This window comes from Eretmochelys imbricata, chromosome 6 (assembly GCF_965152235.1).
Source record: "Eretmochelys imbricata isolate rEreImb1 chromosome 6, rEreImb1.hap1, whole genome shotgun sequence".
Taxonomy (NCBI): domain Eukaryota; kingdom Metazoa; phylum Chordata; order Testudines; family Cheloniidae; genus Eretmochelys; species Eretmochelys imbricata.
Genome location: NC_135577.1, coordinates 111,287,898 through 111,301,463, shown reverse-complemented (window position 1 = coordinate 111,301,463; position 13,566 = coordinate 111,287,898). Strand labels below are relative to the sequence as shown.

General features: G+C 43.7%; 1 protein-coding gene across 1 annotated transcript in view; it reads right to left on the bottom strand.

Annotated features, from left to right (window-relative positions):
• Positions 1-13,566, bottom strand: part of LOC144266149 (cytoplasmic dynein 1 heavy chain 1-like) — a 108,424-nt gene that overhangs the window by 27,772 nt on the left and 67,086 nt on the right. The window contains exons 41-54 of the mRNA XM_077819378.1: positions 11,789-11,954; positions 11,407-11,570; positions 10,939-11,068; positions 9,236-9,369; positions 8,798-8,912; positions 8,477-8,638; positions 8,176-8,390; positions 7,826-8,030; positions 7,479-7,652; positions 7,255-7,374; positions 7,049-7,169; positions 4,979-5,174; positions 4,132-4,249; positions 2,754-2,969 (exon numbers count right to left, since the gene is read on the bottom strand). Of these exons, the coding sequence (XP_077675504.1) occupies positions 2,754-2,969; positions 4,132-4,249; positions 4,979-5,174; positions 7,049-7,169; positions 7,255-7,374; positions 7,479-7,652; positions 7,826-8,030; positions 8,176-8,390; positions 8,477-8,638; positions 8,798-8,912; positions 9,236-9,369; positions 10,939-11,068; positions 11,407-11,570; positions 11,789-11,954 (2,236 nt within the window). The remainder of the gene's footprint in view (positions 1-2,753; positions 2,970-4,131; positions 4,250-4,978; positions 5,175-7,048; positions 7,170-7,254; positions 7,375-7,478; positions 7,653-7,825; positions 8,031-8,175; positions 8,391-8,476; positions 8,639-8,797; positions 8,913-9,235; positions 9,370-10,938; positions 11,069-11,406; positions 11,571-11,788; positions 11,955-13,566) is intronic.

Genomic DNA, 13,566 nt, shown 5'->3' with positions numbered 1-13,566 from the left:
AACAAGTTTGCCCAATACACCAGACTTTGGACCCAAATTTTCAGAATTACGTATGTTCAGAAAACAACTATGAGTGCATATACAACTCTGGAAGTTTGGTTGTTAGTATTCTTGGGCTGTGAATTTTACAGTTCTGGTAGTGGAAAGGGACAGAAGGGTTGCAAGCATTTTGGAGAACAGGATTAGAATTCAAAATGATCTTGACAAATTGGAGAATTGATCTGAATTCAACAAGTGAAATTCAGGAAGGGGGAAGGCGAAAAAAATCAAATGCAAAACAACTGCAGAACAGGGAACAACTGGCTAGGACAGGGGTGGCCAAACTGAGCCTGAGAAGGAGCCAGAATTTACCAATGTACATTGCCAAAGAGCCACAGTAATACATCAGCAGGCCCCCGGCCCCCATGAGCTCTCCCCTCACCCCCCGCTCCCAGTGCCTCCTGCCCACTGGCAGTCCTGTGGATCAGCGCCTCCCCAGTCAGCTGTTTCGTGGCATGCAGGAGGCTCTGGGGGAGAGGGGGAAGGAGTGAGGGCATGGCAGGCTCAGGGGAGGGGGTGGGAAGGGGTGGAGTGGGGGCAGGGCCTGTGGCGGAGCCAGGGGTTAAGCAGTGAGCACCCCCTGACACACTGGAAAGCTGGCGCCTGTAGCTCCAGGCTGGAGTCGGTGCCTAGACAAGGAGCCGCACGTTAACTTCTGAAGAGCCACATGGGGCTCCGCAGCTACAAGTTGGCCACCCCTGGGCTAGGATCTAGCTCAGAGGTGGGCAAACTATGGCCTGCGGGCCACATCTGGCCCACGGGACCGTCCTGCCCGGCCCCCGAGCTCGTGGACGGAGAGGCTACCTCGGCCCCTACCCTGCTGTTCCCACTCCCCCACAGCCACGCCGCCAGTGCTCTGGGCGGCGGGGTTGCGCACTCCTCCAGGGCAGCATATCTGGCTCCAGCTGGGTGGCGCAGCTGCCAGACATATTGCTCTGAGCAGCATGGTAAGGGTGCCAGGGCTCGGGGCCAGGGGATAAGGGGTAGGGGTTCCCGGGGGGCAGTCAGGGGACAGGGAGTAGGGGGTGGTTGGATAAGTGTGGGAGTCCCGGGGGGCCTATCAGGGGGCGGAGGTATGGATAGGGGTTGGGGCAGTCAGGGGACAGGGAGCGGGGGGGGGGTTGGATGGGGGTGAGGTCCTGTGGGGGCGGTTAGGGGGCAGGGGTGTGGATAGGGGGCGGGGCAGTCAGGAGACAGGGGGATTGGATAGGGGGTGGGGTCTCAGGGGGGGCAGTTAGGGGTGGGGGGGTCCCGGGAGGGGGTGGTCAGGGGATAAGGAGCAGGGGGGTTGGATGTGTAGGGGATTCTGAGGGGGGCAGTCAGGGAGCAGGAAGTGGAAGGGGGTTGGATGGGGGCAGGGACCAGGCTGTTTGGGGAGGCACAGCCTTCCCTACCCAGCCCTCCATACAGTTTTGCAACCCCGATGTGGCCCTTGGGCCAAAAAGTTTGCCCATCCCGATCTAGCTGGCTAGGCTGAAGAGGATCTGGGGGTTATAGTGGATCACAAACTGAGTCTGAGTGAACAATGTGATGGAGCTGCAAAAACGGCTACTATTCTGGAACGTATTAACAGGAGTGTTTTAAGTAAGACACAAGAGGTACTGGTCCCAATCTATACAGCAATCAGGGCTTAGCTGGATTACTGTGTCCAGTTCTGGATACCACACTTCAGGAAAGATGTGGACAGGTTGGAGAGTTTCCAGAGAAGGACAACAAAAATGATTATATGTTTAGAAAACCTGACCTACGCGAAAAGATTAAAAAATTGGGCATGTTTAGTCTCGAGAAAAGACAACCACGGGGAGAGTCTTCCAATATGTTAAGTGCTGTTCTAAAGAGGACTGATCAATTGTTCTCCATGTCCACTTAAGGTAGGATAAGAAGTAAGGGGTTTAATCTGCAGCAAGGGAAATAGAGATTAGATATGAGGAAAAGCTTTCCAACTACAAGGAGTAGTTAAGCACTGGAATAGGCTTCCAAGGGAGATTGTGAAATTCCCATCATTGGACGTTTTAAAAAACAGATTGGACAGACACCTGTCAATGATGAACTAGGTTTATTTTACCTTGCTGCAGCACAGGGGGCTGGACTCGAGTTCCCTTTCAGCCCTACATTTCTATGATTCCATCAGTGCAGCTCAAGGAACCAAAAAATAAGAGGACATTTGTATGGACTGTTTGACCTGACTTCACTAGACTTGTCTGAAGAGAACATTAATATAACAGTTACCCTGCAAGATAGTTTTAAAATATGAGAAAAGGCAGACACTCAACTTTTTGTTAAAAGCATTAAGTAATCAAAATTCCTCTGAAACACATTTGAGACTTACAGAATTGATCAGTCTAATAGGTGAATTTTGTGCTTGTGAAAAAGGACTGGTTTTACCTATGCTAGCTTTCCTTGGTTTTGAGTAACATCCCACCTGCTAGCCTCGTCCTGATCAGACAGATTGCCAACTTAATTGGGTGGCCAGCATGAGGCAGTGATTGGAAGAGTAATCCTCACTCTGGTCTGTTTATCAATGATCTGCAAAGCTCTTTGTAAAAAGTCCAAAGGATGAAACATACTGAAAGACAAACTGTTGTGTAGAGAGGCCATTAAAGCCTTTTGTTTTAGAAAGGTATATAGAATGTTTGAAAGCCACTACTCCCACCCCCTGAAACATCAAAGAGAAGCCAATAAAATGGACAAAATGGTACATTAAGTATTCTCACTTTTGCTTCAACTGCAGTCAGGTCTGCCTTAATTGCTTGAGCCTCTGAAATCAGCACTGCGTACTCTTCCTTGTAGAGAGCAATACTGGCCTCGAGATGACGAATCATCTGTTCTACCTCATTAGCTTTCTGTTGATTGTCTTTGGCATCATCCTCCAGTTTCTGTAGTTCATTGCGGAGAGGTTCTACTCGTTTCAACATATCCGCATAATTCAGCTGTGAAACATGTGAACAGTCAGTTCTAGATACTTTCTAGAATGGAATTTACCACGTGACTTGGGACCATGTAAATCAGCAAGCATAGTTTTTTATGGATTGAGGGCACCCCTCAGGATTTTAGGTATTCAGGATTTCATTTTAAAAAGTTTAATTTTCTAGTCTTCTGCTTAAACTGATTCACTATTCTGAGTCTGCAGGTCGCCTGAAACAGCCAAGAGGTGTGGACTGCACTATTCATCTCACTGAAGTGAGACTGAAGTTCTTTGGGAAGCCTCCAGATTTTGATCAAATTTCAAATTAAATCATGCAGTGCAGAGACAATTGCCCGTGATGCCAGAGCTCTCTCTCAGGGCATGTAGGATGAAGGCAGGGGAGACACTGCAATGAATCTGGAAGGCTAGAAGAGGGAAACTTACCCTTTCGGGGTAAATACCAAATTAGCGTTTCCTTTTCCCTGCACACTGGGATTAGCCTGCCCCTGCCCCCACTGAAGGAGCCCTCCTGTTTTCCCATAACAGCACTCTACTAAAGCTTCTAAAATCCCACCTGTAAACCCTCGGCCAAAGTCGACACCCACAAATAACCAACCTGGGTTTTGGATAGGGCTGGATGAGATGGTGTCTGTGCTTGCCATTGACATTACTTCAGAGCTAGATGCCCTCCCCTCAGTAAGACATGATCACACTGCTCTACAACATTCCCCACCCTTGTCAGGTGGGAGAAATGAGATCAAACCAGGCAACAAAATCTGGTCTGTGTACACAAAACTGGCTACAGAGCAAAAAGACCAGCCATTAGTCACGATTATTAAAACAGATATTTTCAATGGTCTTTTGAAAAAGTAAGTTGTAGGGTTGCAATCATTACATACAAGTTCTTATGAAATGTACTGCAGGATCCTGTTAATCATGGAACAGTTAACCGAGTATTCAAGAACACTCAACACCTTACTCTGCACGTTCACTTGAGACCAATTTCTGTTTTTACCTACAATAGCAAGCAAGACAAGATGCCACAGATCTTTGAGTGATGGAAGTCTGTGGATTCTGAGTCCTTGCATATTTCCAGCACGGTAGAACTAGGACCGATCACTAGGTGTTTGATTTCCCACATAACACTGAAGCATTCTACATTGGCGTATCTACTGCAGAAGAGTTACCTGTGCAATTGCCCATTTTACCATGGGGCCACACGCTAAGGATGCTCGGTTTACGATTTCGTAATTGTAACTTGGATTTGACATGTAATTCTTCTTCATCTTTTCCCAGATGGAGTCACTGCAAAAGAAGAGGTACCCTGTGTGCTTAACACAGCATGTGTGCAAGTGTTCAATCTGTCAGCGCAGAGTTACTGAGAGGAAATTGCCCCTTTACTACAGTAGATAAACTAAAACCAATACCTGAGATCTTCAGTATTAAAGTTGACAATGCTGCTGATGAAATTATCTCTGAGAATAACTGGTCTGATCTTTTTCCAGTCATTTGTCTCCTCACCCAACAAAAGACAGATTGATTCTAAAGTCAGTTTTACTGCAGCAGGAGGGTTGGCCATTGCTCTTACTTCAACAAGATGCTGCTTCCTTATAGAGCTTACAGCTATTAAGGGGACAAAAAAGGTATTTTCAGGGATTTAAGGCTACTGCTGGGAAATAAATAAAGAAATTTAAGTTCAATTACTGGGAATAGTCTATATCCCAGTGCTCTGATGGCAGTATGTGCTACTCAGACTATACTTTAAAATTTATTTTAAGAGTAAAATTTAGCCGAGATGCATATCTGCTCCCTGATAGATCATCTTCATGAATATATGACAGAGTTTGATATTTTGTTCACCGCATAAAATATGGAGATTCTGCATATGCATATGAGATGAATTCTGCTTTTTCTGAGGTAGAAAACAAGCCCTAACATCACCAATTGTGACTACTAGTAAGATTTCTATTGTGAAAATCTTGTGAACAATTTCTTTCTATTCCCAGCAGTAGCTTGGTACCTGCAATTATTCACCTGATCTCCTCAGCAGAAAAGTTTACAATAGTTGGAATGAAGTTTTCCCTCATAATGATGGAACGTATCTGTTTCCAGTCAGTTGTACTTTCACCCAATAGTAGACAGATGGATTCTAGTGCTAGCTTCACTGCTGCAGGTGGGTTGGCCATAGAACGGACCTCTACCAGATGCTGCTTCTTTATTGATTTTACAGCTAATCACAGTGGTCAAGCCAGATCAAGCAGGAGAAAGGAAGGGTATTGATTGGGAAGAAAATGGAAGAAAAGACAGCAAAATAGTAAGACAGGAATTAGCAAATATTCATTGTGATTGTTGAGAGATTTTTAAGCTTCAGGTCATATTTAAAATGAATTAAACCTCTCTTGTAAAAACCAAATGCTTTCCACATTTTGAAAACCCTCCACCAGTATTCTCACTTGTGTGAGAGCAAGCTGAACTATCAGAAGCCTCCAAGCACTACTACAAGAGCAAGAGTCTGCACCTGGCAGCTATACTGAGTTCACAAGTTAAGGAGCCTAAAAACAAAGTGTCATAAATATAAAGCGAAGGGTAAACCCCTTTAAAATCCCTCCTGGCCAGAGGAAAAATCCTCTCACCTGTAAAGGGTTAAGAAGCTAAAGGTAACCTCACTGGCACCTGACCAAAATGACCAATGAGGAGACAAGATACTTTCAAAAGCTGGGAGGAGGGAGAGAAACAAAGGGTCTGTGTCTGTCGGTACGCTGCTTTTGCCAAGAATAGACCAGGAATGGAGTCTTAGAACTTTTAGTAAGTAATCTAGCTAGGTATGCGTTAGATTATGATTACTTTAAATGGCTGAGAAAAGAATTGTGCTGAATAGAATGACTATTTCTGTCTGTGTGTCTTTTTTGTAACTTAAGGTTTTGCCTAGAGGGATTCTCTATGTTTTGAATCTAATTACCCTGTAGGTATCTACCATCCTGATTTTACAGGGGTGATTCCTTTACTTCTATTTCCTTCTATTTCTATTAAAAGTCTTCTTGTACGAAAACTGAATGCTTTTTCATTGTTCTCAGATCCAAGGGTTTGGGTCTGTGGTCACCTATGCAAATTGGTGAGGATTTTTACCAAACATTTCCCAGGAAGTGGGGTGCAAGGGTTGGGAGGATTTTGGGGGGAAAGACGTGTCCAAACTACGTTTCCCAGTAAACCCAGTTAGAGTTTGGTGGTGGCAGTGGATATTCTAAGGACAAAGGATAAAATTAATTTGTACCTTAGGGAAGTTTTAACCTAAGCTGGTAAAAGTAAGATTAGGAGGTTTTCATGCAGGTCCCCACATCTGTACCCTAGAGTTCAGAGTGGGGGAGGAACCTTGACACAAGGCTATGCCTCTACAGTGAGTGACTGTATACCTAAGCAAATAGTGAGTTAGAAGTCCTTCCTCCTCTTACACAATCCACTGATAAGCCATTGTAACTAACTCTTGAGTAAATAAGTTGTAGGTAGTATTTACATTCATGATACTTATATAGCATTTATTAAATCACTAATTCCATGAACCGGAACCTGCTATCTCTTAAGAGGCAGCACCAGCAGAGACAGAACACATTAGGGGCTTGTCTAGTAAACAGTGAGCAATAAGCTGGGGTGTAAGTGCACAGCAAGGTACTGTGCTGTAGACTAACTAACTATGTGGACCATACTAGTGCACACCAGAAATTTCCTAGTGTTTGCTGACCTACTGCTGTTTCAGGAGTTCCTATTTTAATGTGGCCTGGTATACTGAAAGATAGTAAGTAAATCTAGCAAAGCTTGACAAAAAACAGTGAACCATTAAGACACTTTATTGCTCAAAGTTTAATAAAAATACGGCTTAGAATGCAAGTCTACAGTAGCAATAATGAGAAGTTTGGAAGCTCAGTAGTGCTAGTGAACTATTTTATTTCTACTGCTTCCACACTAAAGATTAAGATACTGCTGATAAAGGGAAGGACCCAAAGTTCACTGAAGCAAATGGAAGCATGCCCACTGACTTCAAGAGCCTTCGGATCAGCCCCAAACCCCTAAAGGCAGGCATGCTGTAGTTATTTGTCAGTGCTGACTTACCATTCTGAGCTTCAATGACAGCAGGCTCGACTTTGTCTAGATCCTCCTTCACACTCATTTGCTTATCTGTAATTACTTTTTGCTGTTCGTGTAGCTGCTCTTGAATGTCTTGGCTCATAACCTAAGAGAAAGATTGTGCAACCTGTAAGATGTTATTTCTGAATATACTGCACATGTACAAAAGGTAAAGAAAGCTTTGATTTCACCTTTTTCTTCTCAGCTTGTTGCTGATGCTCCACCATTTTTTTCAGCTTGTCATTAGCTGCTGCATTCTTTACTTCCAACTCCTGGCTCTTTATTCTCAGGTCCCTGCGCAGTTCTTCCACCTGTCATGAATTAAAAGATTAGAGTCTATACAGACTAAACTCAGTTTTAAAATGTTTTAATAGCTCTAATTTTATTTTAAAAAGTGAAGTTTAAAGGTATGTACCTGGTCAACAGTTTCCTTGATCTTTCGAAGACCAACATTCAAATGCATCTGCTGTTCCTCCAGCTCACTCCTTTTCTCATTGAACAAGTTGACATAATGGTTGAGGAAGTCCAAGTAGTGACGTGGTGTGATGGCCATAGTTCTGCCTCCCCGTTTTGCTAGACGAGCATTAGCCTTTCCAAAGGAAAAGGATTTTGTCAAAAGTTTGTATATGTAAAACATTAGGATTATATAATGTCTAGATTTTTTTAAACTCAATATTGTCACGGGGCAACATTGTTTTACTGAACTTATGTCAGTCCACTAGAACACGGCACTAGAGATCCGAGTAGCATGGCAGAACACACCTGATGAAGGGTCTGATGAACAAATACACAGCTATTTACAATAGCTTCCCAATGTGATGGCGGTTGTGGTAACTTGTCATACACAACTGGCAAATAGTCTGGCACAGTGTAGTCTGGCTTCTCCAGATCCATTTTGCTTGTAAACTCTTTGCCAACTTGGTACAGTGCTTCAGCTGACCAGTCTCCAAACCAATTCAAGACACACCTGCAGTCAGGACAAGACAGACATTAAAGCCTGCAAAATTTCTTTTTTTAAGAGGGTATTAACAATATTCTTAATTAAAAAAGACAGACGCAAAGTGTTAAGATACTTTGTTGTAGTTAGTTCCCAAACACAGTAAGTTAGTTACCTGTTGAAGAGAGCTGGAGAAGTAGCTGCTCTGTCCTTCAGGCCCTCAGAAGATGGGTTCATGGTGAACACAACATGGAGATTGCGAATAACTTGACTGGTGAACCATTTGTACAATTCTTCATGGGAATCTAGCATTAAACCTTCTTTCTGCGCTCCCTCTTTACATTGAGTCATAAGGGTGGCATATTCATCTCCTTCAAAGAGACCAGGAACCTAATCCAGGAAATAAGTATATTTTTCTTAAAGGCTTGATTTTTTTCCTGCATAACTGCTGCTTTATACACATTTACTCAAGTTACCTCTCCATTGGCTAGAAGAGTATTCATTCTCTCCAGGAATCCAGAACCCAGTACATTTGACTCATCCATTATAAATGCTATTTTCTCATTCTTGCAGCCAGAGCGTCTTAAGACCATTCTCAGATCTTCATCAAAGTCTTCACCTGTGTATTTTCTATGAACCTATAAAGATTTAGCAATAGTTACTGATCTTTTTTAGCCCTTATCATCCCTCACAATGACTTATGTTTATACATTTATCTTACCAAAGATAGAATATCTGTAAGACAACTGCAAGCTTTAACAGTCAGTTTTTTTGTTGAGTGATTGAACTAAACCAACCTTTATTTGGTAAACACTTAAACCATTCATCCAAGCTACGAATCGTGAGAGAGTAGTTTTCCCTGCTCCACTAACTCCAATGAGAAGCAAATGACCCTGGGGCTGGCGGAAGATTCTGAAAGAGATTGGTACTTCAAGTAAATTTATTGCTTGATAAATTGTGAATTAGCCACCACATTTCCAAACCTCCTTTCCTTGCAAACTTAACCTGTATTTTTTTTTTTAGTACTGTGACCGGTTCGGGGATACACTGAAGTGACTATTGTCAATATTTCTCAGTCTACTGCTATAATTCCAACCTTGCAGTGCCCCCTTCACAGAATGCCTCTCCCAAGTAGAACACCAGAACAAACTGGTGCTCCATTCTGGACTAGTCTGAATACAGATTTGTTTTATAATTCAAACTAGACAAACCCAGAAGTTGGAAATTCAGCTTACCGGTCAATTCTTAGGACATGATCCAAAACTTCATTGAACAGCACTAGTGGCACATCAAGTTCTTCCTCATAAAACACTTTCAGCCTGGCTTTTATATAGTCTCTCAGCTCTTCCTGATCCACTGGGATATAATCCTAGAATAAGGAGGCCAATATGTAAGCAAGAGATCTAACCATCTAGAATTTAAGACTAAGGGAGAGATTCTCAACCTGCTGACCCCTCTGTGCTGGATAAAGAGGCTGGAATGACACAAATTCCCAACTCGAGAATTGAGGAGGATCGCCACAGGGACCCCCTCAGACTCCGATGTAGCATGTGCCACGGGCAGGGCATGTAATGTTATATGCCACGGCAGCAGTGCTGCCCAGAATTTCTGCAGGCATCTGGGAAGTGGCTTGCACGATTTAGACAGCCCACTAAGACTCAAAGCTACCTTAGTCCCCACCCCACTCCCCTTTGGCTATGAGTTCTGTGCTGTGCCTCTTAGCACACAGTTCAGACTTTCACTTTAAGTTGAAAAACTAGTTTCTACACCAGCTCAGATGCTGCACTAAAATCTGATGGATTTTCTATTTGTACATCATGTCCGCAGAGCCACTGTAATGTAAGGCATTTAAAAGGATCTACTGATTACTTTAAGAGGCAATATAAGTCAGTATATTCATAGGTGCCACAAAATTCCCAGGTAGATAGGTATTTGTGCTCCTCCTTGCCACTTTTACCATCACTGCAAACTCCTGATTTGAACACACATATGGTTCAACTGGTTTGAGTTACGTTATCTAACACAGGGTGCATGTATGTTAAATGCATTTTCATAAGTCTAAACAGACAGGAGAGCATTTAGCCAGCAGGCAGAGAAGTAGATTTATGAATACCTGCTTGGACACTGAAAAGCAAACCCTAAAACATTCAGAGCAACAAGCTTTACAACCACATATTAGCATTACACAATTGTTTCTTGAAGTCAGCTGCAACAGTTGAGGTCATATAAAGGATTGGTGGTGGGGGGGGGTGTCTAAGGCCATGAACAGTTTATTGATCAGACACTAATGTTTGTTATGAGATGACTATAGGCAATTATTGTTCTGAAAGCATACAGCTAGATACAAGACTGAGTATGCTTGTACTCCACAATCATACCACCTTGGGTCATACCTCAGATCAAGCTACACAATGATCTAACACCACTTGGGAAACCCAGGGAAACCCAGGATGCTAGGAAGTGAAGCTTGTGACTCAGTGGGTGGCACTTCTTCTTTGAGTCATTAGTTAGCCAGTGTGGTTACGGACACCACTGGCTTATTTGTTAAATAAACCAAGACTACATCTTCTAACTGCACTAGTCCAAGACCCCAGGATACTTTCTGCAATGGTTACCCTTGGTATTCTAGAGGTGTCCCTGTTTGGGTATATGCTCTGCCTTCAAATTCACAGTTCTACTCCCTTGATACCCAGATAGATTCTGCTGTGTGCTGGATACCCATCATGGCATGCTGCACCAAATGTGTTTGCTTACTAAGTCCAAATGGTTAGCAATCCTTATTGTCAACGGTAAATCCTATCATAGCATGGATTGCACTTAGTATGCTAGAACGAGTGCTGCCTAAGAGAAGTGATGGGCAAAGATTCACTCTCTTAATAGGATACTTAGTATCTGCAACAGTCAATGGCAAGGCTTCAATTGAGATATCCCTCTTTACCTTTGACAGCCAATTGCTGTACAAGATGGGTCTGCTCATAGCTTTCTCTTTGTCTATGTTGGGGAAATGTTTCAGAGCTACCATATCAATGTTTTCATCAGTCCAACGTCTCTCCTCATCTTCTACAAGTCTAGTTAGAGAGAAAGACAGTTACAAGCAAGCATGCAACACCTATTAAAAACAGATACATGTGAAGGACACGCTAAGTGCTATAAATAGCAAATTAAGGCAAAGGATAATACTATTGTAAATATGAGTCAGTTCTACCTACTAGCAACTACTTAGCAATCCAACAGACACTTCTCTTGCCCTGAGCTTAGAGGACTAGATTTCAAATCCACAAAAATATTATTCTTCATATTTTGGTTATGTGTATAAGCCTTTGAAGGTGGCACTTATTTTATGAACTTAAACTTTTGTTCATTTCTACAATTTGTACTTTTAATACTATTTCCATAGTTTCTTTACCTGTCTTGGAAGAGACGCAAGGCTTCGTGTGCCCAAATCCTAATAAGGCCTTCAGCAGGTAAGGTTTCTAATGGTCTTAAGGCTTCAAAGATACCTATCACCCATCGAGTCATTTCACGAGGTGAATAGATGTAGTGTGGTTGTGTCTCCTGGGTGAACCTTTCCTAAAATTCAAAACACTGGGTATAGTATATAATAGGATAAAGTTGTGCAACAATAATTAACATGCAAACAATGCTTCTCATGTCCCCATCTCACAACTGCTAATAAAAACAGGGTAAGCAGGCTAAGACAAAAAGCACTGGGATTTATCTACAGTGGAATAGTAGCAAGGAAAGAGGACTAGTCAGCAGAAGTTGGGATAGTGTGTAGATCAAGTTACCTGTGACATTGTATAGAACTCTACCATGGCAGCAGTAAGAGGTTCTACATATGTGCGGAGCGATGGGATAAGCCTCAGCATTGCACGATTGAATGTTCCATATATCTGAGTAAGAGAAGCTGGTCCAGGATAGTCCACATACACCACAAGGACGTGGCGTAAAAATCTGAAAGAGGTCCAATAGCTTAGTTTTCATACCAGGAAAGACTTCACCCAAGTCAGCTAGACTAGACCTGACCTATCTATTTTCAATATTCAAAACAACTGCCATCCTTGGTGGAGATTTCATCTCAAATTAAGCCACTAAAAGTCAAAGTAGGAGAGTCAATTACTGACTTGTACTCTGCAATATCACATCATATTGGTTTGTTTCTGATCCAAGCTGCTTGTTTCATAGGGTAAAAATAACTATTAATTTCACAACAGCATTCTCAGCCTCTGAAATGAGTGATGTTCAGCACTCACATTAGCCACCATCCTATTGGCTAATACAAAGTCCTCTTTGAAGTACAGGGATGTGAATGGAGTACAGTCTGTGTTGTTCATAGATTCTAAGGCCAGAAGAAATCTAGTCTAACCTCCCATAGAACACAGGTGGTAGAACTTCCCCAAAATAATTCCTAGGGCATCTTTTAGAAAAAAATGCTGTTATCTTGATTCATAGGCACCAACTTCTCCTGGCGCCGGTGGGTGCGTGACCCCCCCTCCCTGACCCATGCCTGCCCCACCTCCTCCTGCCCCTGCCCCACCCCCATATCAACCCCTTCCCCAAAGTCCCCGCCCCGACTCCTCCCCCATTGGACTCCTTCCCCAAATTCCCACCCTGTCCCCGCCTCTTCCCCGCATCCTCCCCTGAGCGCGCCGCATTCCTGCTCCTCCCCCCTCCCTCGCACAGCTTGTTACGCTGAGAAACAGCTGTTTTGCCACAGCAAGTGCTGGGGGGAGAAGTGGGGCATGGTGCACTCAGGGGAGGAGGTGGAGGTGAGGTGAGCTGGGGTGGGGAGCTTGGCTGCTGTGGCAATTTTTCCCTGTGGGTGCTCCAGCCCTGGAGCACCCATGGAGTCGGCACCTATGTCTCGATTTAAAAATTGTGAATGATGCAGAATCCACCCTCGGTAAGTTATTCCAATGGGTAACTACTCTCACTGTTAAAAATGTATGCCTTGTTTCCAGTCTGAATTTGTCTAGCTTCAGTCTAGCAAAGAAAGGTATAACATGATCCAGTGGCTGGAAGCTGAAGAGCCCATTATTAAATATTTGTTCCCTCTGTAGGTACTGTGACAGGGTCAGGCCAGATGCCTACAGGAGAGTGATAGAAGGTAGATATATTAGCTCCAGATTAAGCAGGTCCCTTTCCCCTGAGTAAGATAATGGGCTGTTCCAGAACAATCAGGAAGTTTCTGGAACCAATTAAGAAGCTACCAGAATCAATTAGGACAGGCAGGCTAATCAGGGCACCTGGTTTTAAAAAGGACCTCACTTCAGTTAGTGAGGTGTGTGCGAGGAGCTGGGAGCAAGAGGCACGCAAGAAGCTGAGAGTGAGAAGGTGTACTGCTGGAGGAATGAGGAGTACAAGCATTATCATACATCAGGAGGAAGGTCCTGTGATGAGGATAAAGAAGGAGTTGGGAGGAGGCCATGGGGAAGTAGCCCAGAGAGTTGTAGCGGTCACGCAGTTGTTACAGGAGACACCTTAGAGAGCTGCAATCCACAGGGCCCTGGGCTGGAACCCAGAGTAGAGGGCAGGCCCAGGTTCCCCCCATCCCCTTCAACTCCCT